We start from the raw sequence: 17,500 nt of genomic DNA on the forward strand, positions 1-17,500 counted from the left end.
CCATCACCTCAATTTTAAGCAACTGCGGTCCGGTATACTCCCCTACCCCCTTTAACGTCCCGATTAGAAGCCAACAACTCAATTCCTCCTCCGGCACACAACAACAACAACAACAACAACAACAACAACAACAACAACAACAACAACAACAACAACAACAACAACAACAACCAACCACACACACACACACACACACACACACACCACACATAAACAGAAGGTGCCACACACGTTACCATGTCTTCCCAATCACAAGCAACCACCGCCGCCAGCAGCACCGCCACCACCATCGACTTTTCTCCCTCGGACGCGTCGGCGCCAGCACCGAGCACCGCTTCTCGCCCACCACCGCCGCGCCACACCATTGCCAACGGTGCCGATGACGACGACGACGACGACGACGACGATGACGGGGAAGCGGCGTTCGACGCCGCGTTGGAGCGGGGCCGGCGCGGGCGACGCCTCACCCCAACAACGCCATCAACGGCAGCAGCGCTCTCCAAACTCAGGCACACGCTGACTGCCGCTGAAATTGCAGCCGCCTCGTCACCGCCGTTTTCTTCTTCCCCCACATCCTCCTCATCCACTTCCTCCACATCACCGCCAAGAGCCGCAACAACAACAACAACAACAACAACAACAACAGCAACAGCAACAACAACACCCGCCACTGCCCACACCGCACACGCGGCACACACGGCGTCAACCAAGACACATGACCGTGCGCGTGCGACATCCTGGGCACCGAAGCCCCTCAGTGCGCGCCACCACAGCAACACAGACACATTCCCAACAAGCCTAATCCCCACCACCAACAATGGCACCAACAGCACCAACGGCACTTCCATCGCAGACACTCCGGTCATGGCTACTGCAGAGAGCCTGAACGACCTCAACTACCACCCGGACGCCACCGACCACGCATACACGCACGCACGCATTCGCGGGCACGCAGCGTACAACCAGGCTGAGGAGTACGACTACAGTCACGACCGCAACGCACACTCCCCGAGCCGAAGCGAGGCCTGCCTCATTGCTAATCACGATCATGACCACCACCGCCATCACCACGCGAGCGCGAGCGTCCCCAACACCGCCAACAACAGCGACAACGAGGAATATGACGACGATGATGGTTATGGCATTGACGATGCTGCGAGCGAGGGAGACCCACGATACGCATCGGCGCCACGCATGACCCCAAGCGGCGGTGACCTTGAGGATGGGGAGGACTCGCCGCTCACCGTCGCAGAGAAGTGGGCGGAACGCGAGTTTGCCAGCGCAACGCCAAACGGCAGCCCATCACCGGCACCCACCACGCCCGTTACGGTGGGGTTGAAGAACGAAGGCGCTTACAATGGTGACAGTGGTGGTGGTGGTGGTGGTGGTGGTGGTGGTGGAGACTGGCAGGCGGTGCAGTGGCGAATGGGCAGCGCCAGCGCACCGACAAGTCCAGTTGGCGATGACCTGCACACCTCGCCTCCACCACCATCAACAACAACCGCAACAGCAGCAGCAGGAATGACAACAACAGCCCCGGTCAAGTCGTCACTCAAGCCATCACCAACAGCGCGGCGGGCCACACCTGCCATCCAACCAGCTGGCACACACGCAGATATGGACCCGGACACGGGTGCACACGCGCACACGCACGTGCGCATTGGGCGGCCGGAGCAGCAGAAGGAGCACGCAGTGGCGGGAAGGGCGGCCCCCTGGTCCAAGGCGCGGAACAGGGAGGGGCAGGTGCAGGTGTCCGTGAGCGAGCGCACGAAGAAGAGCATGCAGCGGCAGGAGTCTGCGGCAAAGCGTGAGCGGGATATGCACGACACGAAGGACAAGCGCACTGGCGGCAGCAGCGGTGGCGGTGGTGGTGGCAACAGTGACAGTGCTGACAACGACACCAACAAAAAGAGCAAGGACAAGGACACGGAAAAGGACAAGGAAAAGGAGAAGGAGAAGGAAAAGCAGCAACAGGACGAAGACGAGGAGGAGGAAGGGGAGGAGCCGTGGCTGGTCGAACACTGGCGGCTGACACTCTGCATCGTGCTGTTCATCATCGTGGCTGCCGTTGGTGTGCTGTTCCGCGTGTTCCACCCCAACACCACCATCGCCACCGCGTCCGTTGCTGCATGGGCCATCTTTGTGGACTCGCTCATCGTCCTCATCCCCGTGCTGTGGGTGCTGGTGCACGTGTTGTCGCGCTGTCTCCTCTTCTTCATGCGTCGCTCGCACCGCTTCCAAGTCCTCTCCTACTACATTCGCACCATGCGCACAGCCGTTGTCCGGTTTTTGTGGAGCGTGTGTGCGCTTGCGGCGTGGGAGGTGGTGTTTACGCTTGACTTCTTCCCACCGGCGCGCGCGTCCGGTCGCGGCATTCGCACACGCGGGCAGCTGTGGTGGGTGGCGCGCGTCATCACCTGTGTCATTGTAGTCGAGGCGTTTGGAATCGTGCGCCAGTACGTCAACAAGTCCGTCGCGCTCAAGGTGAGCAAACAGCGGGAATTGTGGATGGCGGTGGGGGTGGTGGAGGGTTGAAGGTGGTGAAGGTGGTGACGGGAGAGATGAAGGGGGTGTTGCTTCACGTTGTTTGATGGTGTGTGAGTCGATGCTGAGGCACTGCTTTTCGCACGTTTGTATTGGGTATCTTTCTCCTCTACCATCATGTTCACCACCATCATGTTCACCACCACCACCACTGCCACATATCACACTACCACTCTTACTCGAACCCAATAACCCTACCACTCACTCAATCCATCAACCCCTCCCCCTCCCCGTCACCAACAGCGCCGTGCCGAGAGCTATCATCAGCGCGTGCGTCAGGTCGTCAAGGCCGAGCAGCTGCTCACCCTCCTCTCCCGGCCCATCCCGCCAAAGTACACAGTTCCTGTATGTGTGTGTACATGTGTGTGCATGTGTGCGTGCGTGTGTGTGCGTGTGTTTGTGCCGTTGAGGAGGCGGCGGCATGATGACGTCAGGGGCATCATTTGTTTGGCACATGCTTTCTCGTGTTCTAACCGCCCGTTCTCCTCCTCCTCCTCCTCCTCCTCCTCCTCCTCCTCCTCCTCCTCCTCCTCCTCCTCCTCCTCCTCACCACCACCACCACTCTCATCACACCTCACTGCAGGCTGCTGACACAGAAGCACCGCACGGCCAAGAAGCGACCCCGACGACACACGCGTGTGGTCACGTTTCAAATGCCCGGTGGACACGCCACCAGCAGGAAGCAGCAGCAACAGTCGGGTCAACAGCCCCCACCACAAGGTCATGTGTGTGTTTGTTTGTGTGTGCGTGTGTGTGTGTGCAGCTCAAGCTATGACTGCACGGATGAGCCAGCTCACGCTTTCGCTCTTGTGTGTGCAGGTGGCGGTGCTGGCGAAGTTGTGCGGCGACCTGGGATTCTTTGGCGCAAGGCCGTCGACAAGGTAGCGTTGATGACCAGGGTGATGCGATGCGATGTGATGGTGTGTCATGGCGATGGGTACTGATGGCCAGGCTTACTTGATGCTCGCATGCGTGTGCTTGGGTTGTCTTGGCTGTCTTCTTCGCCCACATTACGCACGACCAACCACGCTCAGTCAAATACTAACCACGCCAACGACGCTCAACCCACCATCCAATCACCCACCACATCACCACGTCGCCACATTGCCGTCTGTACTTTCAGATGCGCGCCGATCGTGAGCGGGCGCAACAAAAGCAGCAGATGAAGATGCAACAGCAGCAACAACAACAGCAGCGACGAAATAATCATACGCTGACGCACGTGTCGCAGTCAGAGGCCGTGCTGTCGTCCACACTCCCCCAACAACAGCAACAACAACAGCAACAACAACAACAACAACAACAACAACAACAGCAACAACAACAGCAGCGACACGGCGCTGGTGCGACATCTCCCGTGCGTGATGAAGACAGGGATTCGCTCAATGAGTCGCAGGAAACAGACAATTTGTTCCGCACATTGGGCATTCCAGGTGTGAACCGAAATGAAACATGAATGTGCATGGTTTGGTTGATTGGTTTGCCGTCTTGCCTGCAAGCGCGCTCGCCTGTGCTTGTGTGTGCTTGTGTGTGTGTGTGTGTGTGTGTGTGTGTGTGTGTGTGTGTGTCGTTGTGTGTGTGTGTGTGTGTGTGTGCGTGTGTGGCTTCTGCGTTTGCTTTGTGTGTGTGTGTGTGTGTGTGCGTGTGTGTGCTGACGTCCTTTGGCGTCTGCATCGACTGCATAACCTCCACGGCTCCCGCGCGCCTCTTCACGACACTCAATGGCCATATTGTGCGTACATGTCTGCACGCTTGTGAACGTCAGGTGTGATGGTGCAGGAACGTATACCCTCAAAGGTTTCTCTCCATGAGTTGGATCTCGACAAACTCTTCCTCGACGCAAACGCGGTGTGTGTGTCTGTGTGTGTCTGTGTCTTTGTGTGTGTGTGTGTGTGTGTGTGTCTGTGTGTGTGTGTGTCTGTGTGTGTCTGTGTCTTTGTGTGTGTGTCTTTGTGTGTGTGTGTGTGTGTGTGTTTGCTGCTTCGTTCGCTTCGATTATCACGCTCTAATCAGCGCATCTCACGCACGGTACCCTGCGCCTTCTCGCACGTATTACATCCCACCCTCACACCCTCTTGCTCACACTGTTTTGTTCAGATCCAACGTGAGCCGTTGTGGGTGTGCAAACGTCAGAAGGCAATCCGAACTTTCAAGGTGTCGTGAACTGCACATGTAGTAGTGGCACATGTGATGTTGTTACAGACGACAGGAACATGTGCTTTCTCACATCTCTTCAGTCATTACCTCCATGTGTTATTGTGTGTCTATTCGTTCCGAATCACCATGACCACCTTCCATCTTGTTACGCAATGTTTCTTGCTTTGTCGGACTTGTGCACACACACACACACACACACACACACACACACACATATGCACAGTTTCACGCACAAATCCCACAATTCCCCCCCCCCCTCACACACACACACACACACACACACACATCCCATCTGCAACCTGTATGCTTTCGCTGCCTCCCTGCGCCATGTAGGACGCACGTGCGCTCGGCTCGACCATCTTTGAGTTTTACACGCAATTTGTGGGCGGTGCGAAGCTTGATAAGCCGCTGGACACGCTACCCGCATCGCTGCTCAAGCAGGCCCTCTCCCACCACCCAAAGGCGCAGGCACAGGTGCTGCTGGGGGGTGGGGGTGGTGGGATGAAGGGAAGGGGGAGGGTGTTGTGTGTGTGTCTGTGTGTGTGTGTGTGTGTCTGTGTCTGTCTGTGTGTGTGTGTGTGTGTGTCTGTGTCTGTGTCTGTGTGTCTGTGTATGTGTGTGTGTGTCTGTGTGTGTCTGTGTCTGTGGCTGTGTGTCTGTGGCTGTGGGTGGCTGTGGGTAGCTGTGCCTGTCTGGCCACCTGTCTCTCTGTGCATCCACCTGCCTGTCCCGTCTGCCTGACCACACGTGCACTCTCATGCACTCTTCCCTACTTGCATCCCATCATCCTCCGCAACTCAACACCCCTCTCCCTTCCCCTTCCTCCTTACCCTCCACCTGTCCTCAATAGGTTGATCCACTGCTTGACCCGACGGGCGTGAAGGAGTTGTCACGACAGCACATCATGTCCCGCTGCACGGAGCTCTTCCTCGAGCGCAAAAACCTGTCAAACACGCTCTCGGACCTCGATTCCATCATCACCGCCATCGACACGTTCCTGGCATATGTCCAGGCCATTGTCCTCTTTCTCTCGCTCATTGTCGTCTTCAGCTCGGGCGAATTCTCCGAAATCACTGTCACCGCAGGTATGGTTGATGTGCGTGTGTGTGTGTGTGTGTGTGTGTGTGTGTGCGTGTGTGTGTGTGTGTGTGTGTGTATGTGTGTGTCTGTGTATGTGTGTGTGTGTCTGTGTGTGTCTGTGTGTGTCTGTGTATGTGTGTGTCTGTGTATGTATCTGAAGGCAAGCGCAGAAACGAAAGTCATCACACACAAACACCACTCTTCCTCCCCCTCCCCCTTCACCCAGCACTCATTCACACTCCCTCGCTTCCTCCCTCCCTCTGCTTGTGTTTGCCAAATAGGCACGACGATCCTTGCGCTGTCATTTGTGTTTGCGGACACGTGCAAACACACGTTCAACTCCTTTGTGTTTCTGTTCAGCCGGCACCCGTTTGACAGCGGCGACCGCGTGCAGATTGGCGGCGTTGCTGTGAGTCGTCGAGAGATGCACCCGTACATGGTTGCGTTGCATGAGTCGATGAGTGGAAGAATGTAGCCTGCGCGGAGGAGTGGGCGACTGAGTGGCTTGTCGCGCATGTGTGTGTGCATGCATGCATACGTGTGTGTGCATGTATGCATGTGTGCATATGTGTGTCCGTGTGTGCATGTGTGTGCTGCGCCGCCTCCTCAATCTCGCCTGCTCAACCCTTCCAACGTTGCCGAATCTTTTTTTGTGGATATGTGTGCGTGTGTGCACTGCATGCCAGCCTGCGCTGTATGTGCAGAAGATGGAGCTCCTCAATACGACATTCACGCACTGGAACGGCACCGTCACCACAATTCCAAACCACATCCTCTACCAAAAGGTACTGAACGTCTGCATGTGTGTATGTGTGTGTGTCGAAGAGTATTGTTGTGCGCTAGTCATGATTACAGCCACACCCCTCACGCACGCGCACACACACACACACACACACACACACACACACACACACACACACACACACACACACACACACACACACACAAACACACAATGCCTCACACGCACATAACACACACACACACACAATGCCTCACACGCACATAACACACAACACACACAATGCCATGCCCCTGCAGGAGATTTACAACATCCAGCGGTCTGGGATGATGTGGGATGAGATGATCCTCAATGTCGACTACCGCACGCCGACATCGAAGCTCGATGCGCTCGAGGAGTCATACAGGTGCTGCACATGGCCTGGGCAAGGAGAGGGTGGCAAAAACGCGCGCGCGCGTGTGTGTGTATGCAAGCGTGTGTGTGTGTGTGCTTCTGTTTATGCGTGCGTGCGTGTGTGTGTGTGTCTGTTTATGCGTGCGTTCACATGTGTACACGTATACTCGTGTGCTTGTAGCGGCAGTGTGCGGCTACACCAACACTTTGCGCTTGCGGTTTCAATGCCACTCACGTGCCACCCAACCAACACCACCATCATGTTTCGTCATCGTCAACACCATCACGTACTCACCTCCACCCCTCCACCACCACCACCAGGCAATGTCTGCGCGATCACCCAATTGACTTTGATGAGAGCAACAGCTTCTTCCTCCTCTCGCAGCTCGAGGATATGAGCAGACTCACGGTCAGTTGGCGCACGTGTGCGCATATATGTGTGTATGTGTGTGCGTGTATGCGTGTATGTGTGTGTGTGTGTGCGTGTGCGTGCATGTACATCTGTGTGTCTGTGCGTGTGCATGTATGCATCTGTGTGCGTGTGTGTGTGCGTGCGTGTGCGTGCATGTACATCTGTGTGTCTGTGCGTGCATTTGAACGACGACTCCTGCCTTGTCTTTCTTGCCCCAGCATCTGCCGTCGCCACGCTCACGCTCACAATCACTAACACCATGTTACCTGCACTTTGCCGCTGTCTGCAGATTGCGATGTACTACGCACATCGCACAAACTGGCAGAATGGTGAACACGTCTTCCGCCGCTCCATCCTCCTCAAACACCTCAGGGTACGACATGCATGCATGCGTGCGTGTGCACGTGTGTGCACGTGTGTGTCTGTGTGCACGTGTGTGTGTGTGTGTATGTATGTGTGTGTGTGTGTTCACGTGTGCATTTACACTGTACTCAACTCGTGAACGACAGCCAGTGTCACACAGTAAGTTCACCACACCCTCATTGCGTCCCCTCCCCTTCGTTCCAACACACCAATCGCAGGCTGCGTGCGACAAGCTTGGCGTTGCGTACTACCCACCTGTGCAGCGTGCAGAGCTGCTGACGCCCTACCCTGCTGGACTCGGGCCCCAGCAGCAACAGCACCAGCAGCAACAGCCACAGCAGATGAGCGGTGGTGGCGGCGCTTTCAGAGCACAACCCTGATGATGATGATGATGATGATGATGATGATGATGATGTGAGGGGTCCCTGTGGTGGTGGTGGTGGTGGTGGTGTGAGGTGAAAGCAGAGAGTGCACAAGTGACTTTGTGCGTTGGCAGAACTTGAGCTTGATGGAGTGGAGAAACTTGTGGAGAAACTTACATCTGCATCAAGACGATACACCTCCAACTACTTCTTCCACTTGTTATGTTTTCGTGACGTTTGCTTGCTTGCTTGCGCGATGTATTCGTGTTTGTGAAGTGTTACTTACCACGCTGTTATTCGTCCGCCTCTTTGTGACTCGCCTGTGATGACACTTCACATGCCCATGCGCTGGTTTTTGTCCGGGTCAGTGTGCTGTTCAGAGTGTAGCTCGGTCTGTTAGTTCGGTGATTTTCGTCTGCTATCATGTCTAATGTAACGTTGTGCGCAGTGGCACGCATCGCACGCAGAAGGACACAGTTCTTCCACAACAGAGAACACACCCACAAAGCTATGCACCAGCAGCAATCCGGACACACACACACACACACACACACACACACACACACACACACACACACACACACACACACACACACACACACACACACAGGGCTACGAAGGTGGTGTGCCACCCAGTGTAAGATGAGGCGACAACTCAAGCCGCTCCGACGTTTTAACCTCTCCCTCTCTCTTCTTCTCCAACACGCTAACTCACAGAAAGATGCAGTGTGCATTCCGACATGGTGTGTGTCACCACGTGCGATGCGGACACACACACAGACAAACACACACACACACACACACATACGCACATACACACACAGTGCTGTTGTGACATCACGACATGCTGAGGTGATGCGTGCAGAGCTGGGAGAAGCTGGGTCGCTCTTGTGGGTCCTCGGCGACACAAAGCTTGATGAGATTCTTGTACCATTCGGGCACCGTAGCTTCGTCCTCGGCTGCAATGGGAGGAAGAGAGGAGGGTGGGACATGCGACATGTGAGACACAGGGACACCAAAACAAAGACATACACCCACACACGACGAGTTCATGCACACTTACGCACACACACACACACACATACAGATACAGACACACACACACGCACGCACGCACGCACATACATACATACACATACACACACGGACACACATGCACGCACGCACACACATAGAGCTCATACACACCAGTGAAGCGCAGGCGTTTGCCTTCTCCCAAGAGTCGAACGAGTGTGGCCAACAACGGTCCCCTGAAGTCACTCCCCTTCTCCTGCTCAATCAAATCCGGTGGTCGCTGTGTCGCCACCTCCCACATGAGCACGCCAAAGCTGAAGATGTCTGCTTCAAAGCTGTACTTGTCGCCCGTGAGTGCCTCTGGCGCCATGTACAGGGGCGTGCCCACGCCAGCTGTCAGCGACATGTCTGTTGTCGTTGCCAGCCCCCTCTGTTGCGTGTACTGCGAATCTGTCGAGAACGAGGAACTTGATGTCGCTTCAACACGCGGTTGTGACGTCAGGCACTGGCGGATGGATCCGAAATCCGTGATTTTGGCGCGCAAGTTGACAGACACGAGCACGTTGCCGCTCTTCAAATCGCTGTTCGTGGTGAAGGTGGTGTGCGTAGTAGTCATTGGGTGAGTGCGGGTGTGTTGAGCAGAAGAAGAAAACCAGTGCCTGCAAGCACAAGCACACACACGTACACACACGTACGAACAACACACTCAGCACGCACGCACACCAATCTCACCGGTGCATCTGGTCGAGGCTGTGGATAAAGGCCATCCCACTCGCGACGTCGCGCAGGAGCTGCAGCTTCAACTCCCACGTGGTCATCATCATGTGAAGGCTTCGGCGACCGGTCGTGTCTGGACCGCCCGTGTTGACCAGCGTCACATCATCGGCAAGCACGTCGGTCGTGGTGATGAGGGGGCGATCGCCGTGTTGCTCTTTGGCCGCTTGTGCAGCTGCAGCTGCGCGCACTTCCAGCAGCACCTTGCCAATGTCCTTACTCAACAGATCCTTGAGTGACCCCATCGCCACAAACTCCAGCACCAGGAACGGGCTGCCGTTGGGATCCGTGCCCGCGCCAAAGAACCGCACCACATTCGGGTGCCGCGTCCGCTGCAGGAACTCCACCTCCTTCTCAAACTCAACCACCATGCTGTCGTCAAACATCATCACCCCTTGCTGTAGCACTTTGACGGCTACCGTCACCGTGTCCCACTCTGCCTTGAACACCACACCAAACGCCCCCGCAGCCACCCGCTTGATCATCCTCAGCTCATCGTACTCAATCTCCCACGCCTTCTTCAGCGCCATCACCTCCTCATCTCGCTCCATGAGCAGCTGGTCCTGCAAGTCGACACGCTTGCTGAGGCCACGGTAGCGGCGGTGGCGGCGGTAAAACCACACGCTCATGGGAATGAGGAACAGCGTGAACACCACGCCAACAATCATGGCAAACTCGGCTGTGAGGAAGATGGAGGGTAGGGCGGGAACACAGCTGCCGTCTGGCGCAATGTTGAATCCAACTGCGCACCCGCACTCAAAGTGGAAGGTGAGCTCCGTGGACACCGTCTCAAAGTTGCTGGCAAGTCGCAGCAGCTGGTTCTGCAGCACGAGCTGGCACGTGACTGGGCCGTTGCGGAGGTGGACGGCAGGTGGGAGGGTGCGGGAAGGGAGTTCGACGGTGAGGTCTGCTGTCTTGAAGATGCTGGTGGAGAGCACGGTGGTCTGGCCAGTCACGCTGGCAATGTCGGTGGGGTGGTTAAGCCACTTGTTGTGCGAGAGATCGACGGTGTCGGCCTTGAGGAGGCATTCTCGCAGCAGCTGCCTCACAGATGCGGCGGAGTTGAAGCCATCGTTGTGCATGTTGCGTGCAAACAGCATGGTCGTGCCCCACTGGTCACAGAAGGACGATGTTGGCGGCAGGTTTGTGCCAGACACATCCAGCACCTCGATGACGGGCGCTGACAGCGTCCACAGGCGCTTGCTGTTGGAGACGTTGAGCTGGGCCAGGTGGTCGGTCGGGATGTTTAGGTTTTCGAGATGAACGTTGTCCTGGAGGAACACGCTGTCCAACTCCGTTCTGTGGCAGAGGGTGATAGTTTCATAAGCCGTGCCAACAAGGCCGAGTTCCCTTGCTTCATCTGCCATCATGTCGCACAGCACGTGGATGGGAATGCTCGCCTCGTCCATGTGTGGCCAGCCCAGATACAGCTTTTCCAGCGCCACGCGCAGAGGAAACGCGGGGGCGTGTGAGGATCTGCGTGCATCCGCGTGGTCCTCATCACGCACGACACCAAACACGTGGGACATGTCCACGTTGCGTGCGCTCAGGGCGACGAGAGAATGGTACTCCTGCGACCCTTCAGACGCAGCCGTTCCTGTAGCTGTGGCTGCTGTAGCTGTGGCTGCTGTAGCTGTGGCTGCTGTAGCTGTGGCTGCTGCTGCTGTGGCTGCTGCTGCTGCTGCTGTTGTTGTTGCTGCGAGTGAAACCAGGACGTTGCGGTCCACTGTCGCCTTTGCTTTCACTTTGGGAGACGTGGACACATCTAAGGCCTCGAGGGCCTTGAGGTTCAAGAGAGGGGTGAGATCAAGCGTGGTGATGGCGTGGTTCTGGATCCGCAACGTGGCCAGCATCTCGCTGGCGGGGAACTGGGGCAGCCACCGCAGCGGGTTGTTGCTGAGATCCAGCTCTGTCAGCATGGCCAAGCCGCGTCCCGTGAAGCTTTCGAGCTTGTTGGAGGGGGCGAACAACGCCTGCAGCGTGGACAGGCCTTGAATTGCCTGGTCGATGGTGGACAGCCTGTTCTGGCCGAGGAACAGGTGCGTGAGCGAGCGTGTCACGGGCTTGAGCAGCGTTTGGGGAAGGAAAGTGAGCCGGTTGCGTTGCAGGTTGAGTCTGGTCAGGCCTGTATTGTCGGCGAACACGTTGGATGCCAGCTCCGTCAGCTTGTTGTCGTTGAGAAAGAGCAAGTCCAGCTCTGTCAGGTCCGTGAAGAGGCCAGGCGGGATGGTTTCGAGCTGGTTGTGGTCGAGGCGCAGGTGAGTCAAGCCGGTGAGGTGCGACAAGAGGTTCGCTGAGAGGAACTGCAAGATGTTGTTGCTCAGATCAAGCCCTTGCAGTTGCAGGTTGTTGGAGAAGAGGTCTGGTAAAACTGAGGCCAGGCCCATGCCACTCATCTCAAGCTCCCTGAGGTTGGGCATGTGGTCAAACGTGCCGCGCAGGATGATTGAGACGGGGACGTGGTCCAAGTCAAGCTGCTCGAGACGAGACAGGCCACAAAACAGGCTTGGCGTCAACGTTGTGAGATCATTGTCATCGAGATGGAATTCCGTCAGGTTGCCCAGGGCTTGGAACGCACGGTCTGCAATATGACTGATGAGGTTGTCGCTCAGCTCGAGCTTTTGCAGGGATGAGAGGGCGGAAAAGGTGTCAGCGTCAATGCGCCGGATCAGGTTGTTGCTGAGGTCAAGTGTTTCTAGGCTGGACATGCGGTCCAGCAGCGCCGCGTTGATGCGCGTGAGCTCGCAGTGCGCCAGGGTTAAGGTCTTCAGCTGAGACGCAATGCGGGCTGATGAGTTACCGCTGGTTGCGTCGTGGATTTCGCTATCGGCGAAGGTGAGCGAGCGCAGGCGTTGTAGGCCCGCAAACACGTCCAAGTCCAGCTCGAATGTCTCGAGGTGTCGCACAGTCACGGTCTGCAGGAGAGGCCATGTGTTCGTGCCGCGGTGCTCTGGCCCGAACAGCCAGCGAAGGACGCTTGTGCGAATGGTTGCGGGATCGTTATTGGAGGTGCGCACCTCCACTCTCTCCACGTTGGGGCCGAAGTTGGCTTGCAGGGTTTTGTTGTCCAGGGTGTCTTGATCGAAGCGCCCTGGCACGCGGATGGTCAGCGCCGTAGCTGTGGCAGCTTCCCGGCACCCATGACTTCCAAAGACGGTGAAGATGTCGCATGTGGCCTCTTGAAGCTCCTCCTCATGCACGTCGCGCCGCACCGCAGACACAGACACTCCTGTGGGTGGCTGATGGAATGGTTCTGGCGTGTCTGGTGTTTGTAGGTTGGCCACCACGCCCGTATTCATTGAGGGCTCCGGGTTTGTGCTGGCTTGCCCAATTGTGACACCAGGCATCTGTGTGTGCGCTTGTTTAAGTTGTTGTTGTTTAAGTTGTTGTTGTTGTTGTTGTTGTTGTTGTTGTTGTTGTTGTTGTTGTTGTTTAAGTTGTTGTTTAAGTTGTTGTTGTTGTTGTTGTTGTTGTTGTTGTTGTTGTCGTTGTTGTTGTTGTTGTTGTTGTTGTTGTTGTTGTTGTTGTTGTTGTTGTTGTTGTTGTTGTTGTGTGCAGCCAAAGCGTTCGAGAATCTCATAGAGGACGGTGGTGTTGGCGCTGCGCGCTTGCAAAGGCAGATGGTTTGGTTGGAGTTGCTCAAGTTCCTGGTATGCTCGTGCACAGAGGTGATTGGTGGCGGGTTCCTGCTGTAAGGAGAGAGGAGAAAGCGAGGTGGGGGGAGACGAGTGTCATGGAATGAGGATGTGAACCTCCAAGACGAAGGGAGCGACTCGAGAACGAAGGAGTCTTGTTTTGGAAAACGAACGCAACCCAGACAAAGCAACACAACAGCACTAACAACACAGATGTCGCATTGCGACGACGCTCACCTGCTGCCATGCTGCCGCGGCGGGATGCAGGAGCAGCGGTGCCAAAGTGATGACGCAGAGCAAGAACATGACGACCACAGAGGACGCGACGGTGGCAGCCGCGCAGCAGCTCGAGCGTGGCATAGTTGCTTCTTGACTCCTTTGAGAGAAGAGGAGGAGGAGGAAGGGACGCGAGAAAAGGAAAGAACGAAAGAAGGAAAGAGAAAGAGAGGAGGAAGGAAAGGAAAGGCGAAGAAAGGAAGAAGTAGCACAAACCAAAACGCCAACGCCTGCAAAACAAACAAAACAGAGGAAAATAAAAAATAAAGCAGGAGCGAGGCGATCGCGTGGCTGGAAAAATAGATAAAAGCATGAACAAACTTTCGGCACAAGGCCAGGAGTGGTGGGAGGACCACCAACGGAGTGGCGAAGACAACTGTGGTTAACAACATCATAAAATGTAGTATTTGCCACGGCAGCACAACGGCAACAAACAAACAAGAGACGATGACGCACAGCGGTGGTGCGGTCCTTCGAGTGTTGGCGCTGACGCTGGTGGTGGCGGTTCACGCTGCCAGCGCTGTCATCCCGTGTCATGACATCCAAGGCCACCAAGCGGTGAGTGTGTATGTGTATGTGAGAGAGAGAGAGAGTGTGTGTGTGTGTGTGTGAGAGTGTGTGTATGTGTGTGCTTGATCGTGTGCGTTTGTGCGATTGATTCCTATGCTTGTTGTTCTTTTTCGTCTTGTTCGTCTTGCTGCCGCCTTCCTCACTCACTGACCTTGGTTGGTTGTTTGTGTGGTCGTGTGCTGGTGTACCCGTTGATGGTAACAATTCACAGTGCGTGTTGATGCCCGAGTGTGAGTGGAGTGAGTTCCGTCATGCGTGTCATGAAAAAGGGGGCAGCCACCCATGCAAGTTTCACGGCGACGAGCAATCATGCAAGGCAGACCCAGCCTGTGACTACCACGGCGACCTTGGCATCTGCACATCCAAAGGTGTACATCGTGTGCATGCGTACTTGCGTGTGCGCGTGTGTTGTGAAGCGGGGTGACTAACGGTCGGCTTACCCCTGTTTATCCTCATTCCCTCCCCCTGCTCACATTCATGCGCACCGCCTCACGCTTCGTTCCCTTGTCCCCCCTCTCCTCCTCCTCCACCACCACCACCGCCACACAAACACATGTCACAGGGGAGCCGGCGCCCTGCCACTACCGTGAGACGGCACAGGCGTGCCAGAAGCAGCCAGGGTGCGCCTTCAACACTGAGCTTCACCTGTGCCATGAGGAAGGACAGCTGCCATGCCACTCCTTGGGAAAGAAGGAGTGCGAACCAGCAGACAACTGCCGTACGTTGTTGTTCGTGCTGTACGTTGGTGGACGTGCTGCAAGGCAGCAAATGTTTCTGGAACACACACACACTGCATATGTATATACATACACACACGCACACACACACGCACGCACACACACACACACACACGCACACAACCATTGTCACCATCAACCCCATCATCATACCCACCAACAACAGCAACACCATCAGCAGCAGCATGTGCACTGATATGATATGTCTGACGCTTGTCGCAACTTACTGCTTGTGACTGGTGCAGTGTGGTTGGAGGAGGCCGGGCTGTGCATCGGCAGTGATGATCTGAGGTGCCACTTCTTCTCCTCAGCCGACACCTGCAGAAGCCGCTCCGAGTGTCACTGGGACGACACCACCAGCCAGTGCATCCACGATGGTTCGTTGTGTGTCGTTGCGCGCATGTGCGTGTGTGTGTGTGTGTGTGTGTGTGTGTGTGTGTGCGTGTGTGTGTGTATGACTCTCTCGAGCAAGCACTCATCAATCTCATCAATCACACTACTTCTGCGTCCTCCTATCCGCCTCCTATCCGCCTCATACCGCACTGTTCACATCTCACACAATCCTCCTTCCCGCTCCTGTCTGTGTGTTGATTTCTTCCGGTTCCCCCGCTCTCCATAGTCTTGAAGGATGCATGTGACCACGTGCACGTGGAGGACGCCTGCCGCGCACAGCCAAACTGCGAATGGATGAAGGACTTCAACTACTGCAAGCACAAAGGTGACTGATATATGTGCGTGCGTGTGTGTGTGTGTGTGTGTGTGTGTGTGTGTGTGTGTGTGTGTGTGTGTGTGTGTGTGTGTGTGTGTGTGTGTGTGTGTGATTGTGATTGTGATTGTGCACAGGTTGCGTGCTAAGTCGATATCTTCATCCCACCACCAACCTTCACACTACCACCACGCCACCTTCCCGTCCGCGTGTCAGACGTGCCTGTCCCGTGCTTCCGGCACTCGTCCCGCCGCACATGCGAGCGCGATCCAACGTGCGAATACACGCGCGGTGCAAACGCCTGCCACACCAAAGGTCCGTCCTCGGCGTGTGTGTGTGTGTGTGTATGTGTGTGCGTGTGTGTGTGTATGTGTGTGTGTACGTGTGTTAGTGTGTGTGTGTGTGTTTGTGTGTGTGTGTGTGTGTGTGTGTGTGTGTGTGTGTGTGTGTGTGTGTGTGTGTGTGTGTGTGTGTGTCGTGTGTGTGTGTGTGTGTGTGTGTGTGTGTGTGTGTGTGTGTGTGTGTGTGTGTGTGTGTGTGTGTGTGTGTGTGTGTTTTGACATCGGTTTGCGTGCAGGCTCAGTGTCGCACTAAGTATCATCACAAGCTCCACTCTCAACCCTCACCCCTCCCCCACCTCCTCACGCTCTGTTCCACTCATTCATGCATGACCAGGTGCCACTGTGCCGTGCAGTCGGTTCTTTGACAGCGAGGGTTGCCACGCCGCCCAACACTGCAGATACGACAACCACGTCAGTGCCTTGGTGTCGGAGATGGAGGAAGCATGATGGAGAGACGGGAGGGAGCAGTGTTGTTGTTGTTGTTGTTGGTGGTGGTGGTGGTGGTTGTTAGATTGGACGCTTATTTGTTTGTACATGTGAGAGACAGTATGTGTGCGTGTGTATGTGTGTGAGTTTGTCAAGTTGCTGGCCTTGGTTATGATCAGATTCTCTTCTCACGTTCACATGCAAACACACTCATGCAACCACACATACACACACACACACACGTGTACACACACTCTCACACACGTGTACACACACTCGTACACGCGTACACATACACACACGTGCACAGCTGCGCGCATGTGTTGGCAAGGACGAGGAGATCCCGTGCAATCGCTTTGCGGAGCGGGAGTCTTGCCTAAACGCCGGCTGTGATTTCTACAGGCACGTGTGCATGGACAAGGGGCAGCGTGCCCCATGCCACACCTACGAAACGCCGTTTAAATGCATGCAGGCAGGCTGCGAGTTTGACTACGAGGAGGAGACGTGCATTGACGGCGTGAACCGGGAGACGCTGGACCGCATTTCCCACCACGTGCACCGACAGCGGCCCCCAACGCGTGCCGAGATGGGCTGCGAGCACGTGAGTGGCCGTGGTCGAAACGTGACGTGGTGGTGGTGATGTGGTGGTCGTGGTCGTGGAAGAAGCACTTACCGTACTTATGATGCACACTCGCTTGCGCTCACGCTTCAACACACACACACACACACACACACACACCTTTTGTTGTGTGCAGGCGTCGTGCGGAGAGCTGCCGACGTGCTCGGGCGACACGACGTTGGCCACGCCGATGTATGACTGCTGCCCGCGCTGCTCATATCCGCGCGACGTCTGCACCATGTTCCTGGACCAGGTGACACCGCGCAACGTCGCTGACGAGCAACAGAGGGGGGGGGGGAGGGGGCATGTGTGAACAGTTATGTTCGTATGTGCGTGTGTTGTGTGTTTG

General features: G+C 55.9%; 3 protein-coding genes across 3 annotated transcripts in view; 2 read left to right on the forward strand and 1 right to left on the reverse strand.

Moving 5' to 3' along the window:
• Positions 1–627: 627 nt before the first annotated feature.
• On the forward strand, positions 628–8,557 carry PTSG_09725 (uncharacterized protein). Its single transcript, XM_004989023.1, has 15 exons — positions 628–2,484; positions 2,788–2,876; positions 3,128–3,264; positions 3,364–3,425; positions 3,668–3,977; positions 4,310–4,392; positions 4,642–4,698; positions 5,035–5,175; positions 5,552–5,786; positions 6,063–6,190; positions 6,468–6,566; positions 6,823–6,929; positions 7,238–7,325; positions 7,618–7,701; positions 7,910–8,557. The coding sequence occupies exons 1-15, from the start codon at positions 865–867 to the stop codon at positions 8,069–8,071; spliced, it is 3,402 nt and encodes a 1,133-aa protein (XP_004989080.1). The 5' UTR covers positions 628–864; the 3' UTR covers positions 8,072–8,557.
• Positions 8,558–8,834: 277 nt separating this feature from the next.
• PTSG_09726 (TKL protein kinase) lies at positions 8,835–13,188 on the reverse strand (the record flags this gene model as incomplete). The annotated part of the gene is made up of 3 exons (XM_004989024.1): positions 8,835–9,012; positions 9,242–9,648; positions 9,800–13,188. The coding sequence occupies 3 exons, from the start codon at positions 13,186–13,188 to the stop codon at positions 8,891–8,893; spliced, it is 3,918 nt and encodes a 1,305-aa protein (XP_004989081.1). The 3' UTR covers positions 8,835–8,890.
• Positions 13,189–14,158: 970 nt separating this feature from the next.
• The window catches only part of PTSG_09727 (uncharacterized protein), a 7,613-nt gene continuing 4,271 nt past the window's right edge, over positions 14,159–17,500 (forward strand). The window contains exons 1-9 of the mRNA XM_004989025.1: positions 14,159–14,310; positions 14,534–14,690; positions 14,885–15,040; positions 15,305–15,436; positions 15,679–15,777; positions 15,982–16,080; positions 16,441–16,517; positions 16,843–17,133; positions 17,288–17,404. Of these exons, the coding sequence (XP_004989082.1) occupies positions 14,200–14,310; positions 14,534–14,690; positions 14,885–15,040; positions 15,305–15,436; positions 15,679–15,777; positions 15,982–16,080; positions 16,441–16,517; positions 16,843–17,133; positions 17,288–17,404 (1,239 nt within the window). The 5' untranslated portion in view covers positions 14,159–14,199. The remainder of the gene's footprint in view (positions 14,311–14,533; positions 14,691–14,884; positions 15,041–15,304; positions 15,437–15,678; positions 15,778–15,981; positions 16,081–16,440; positions 16,518–16,842; positions 17,134–17,287; positions 17,405–17,500) is intronic.

This window comes from Salpingoeca rosetta (genome assembly GCF_000188695.1).
Source record: "Salpingoeca rosetta unplaced genomic scaffold supercont1.31, whole genome shotgun sequence".
NCBI lineage: Eukaryota > Choanoflagellata > Craspedida > Salpingoecidae > Salpingoeca > Salpingoeca rosetta.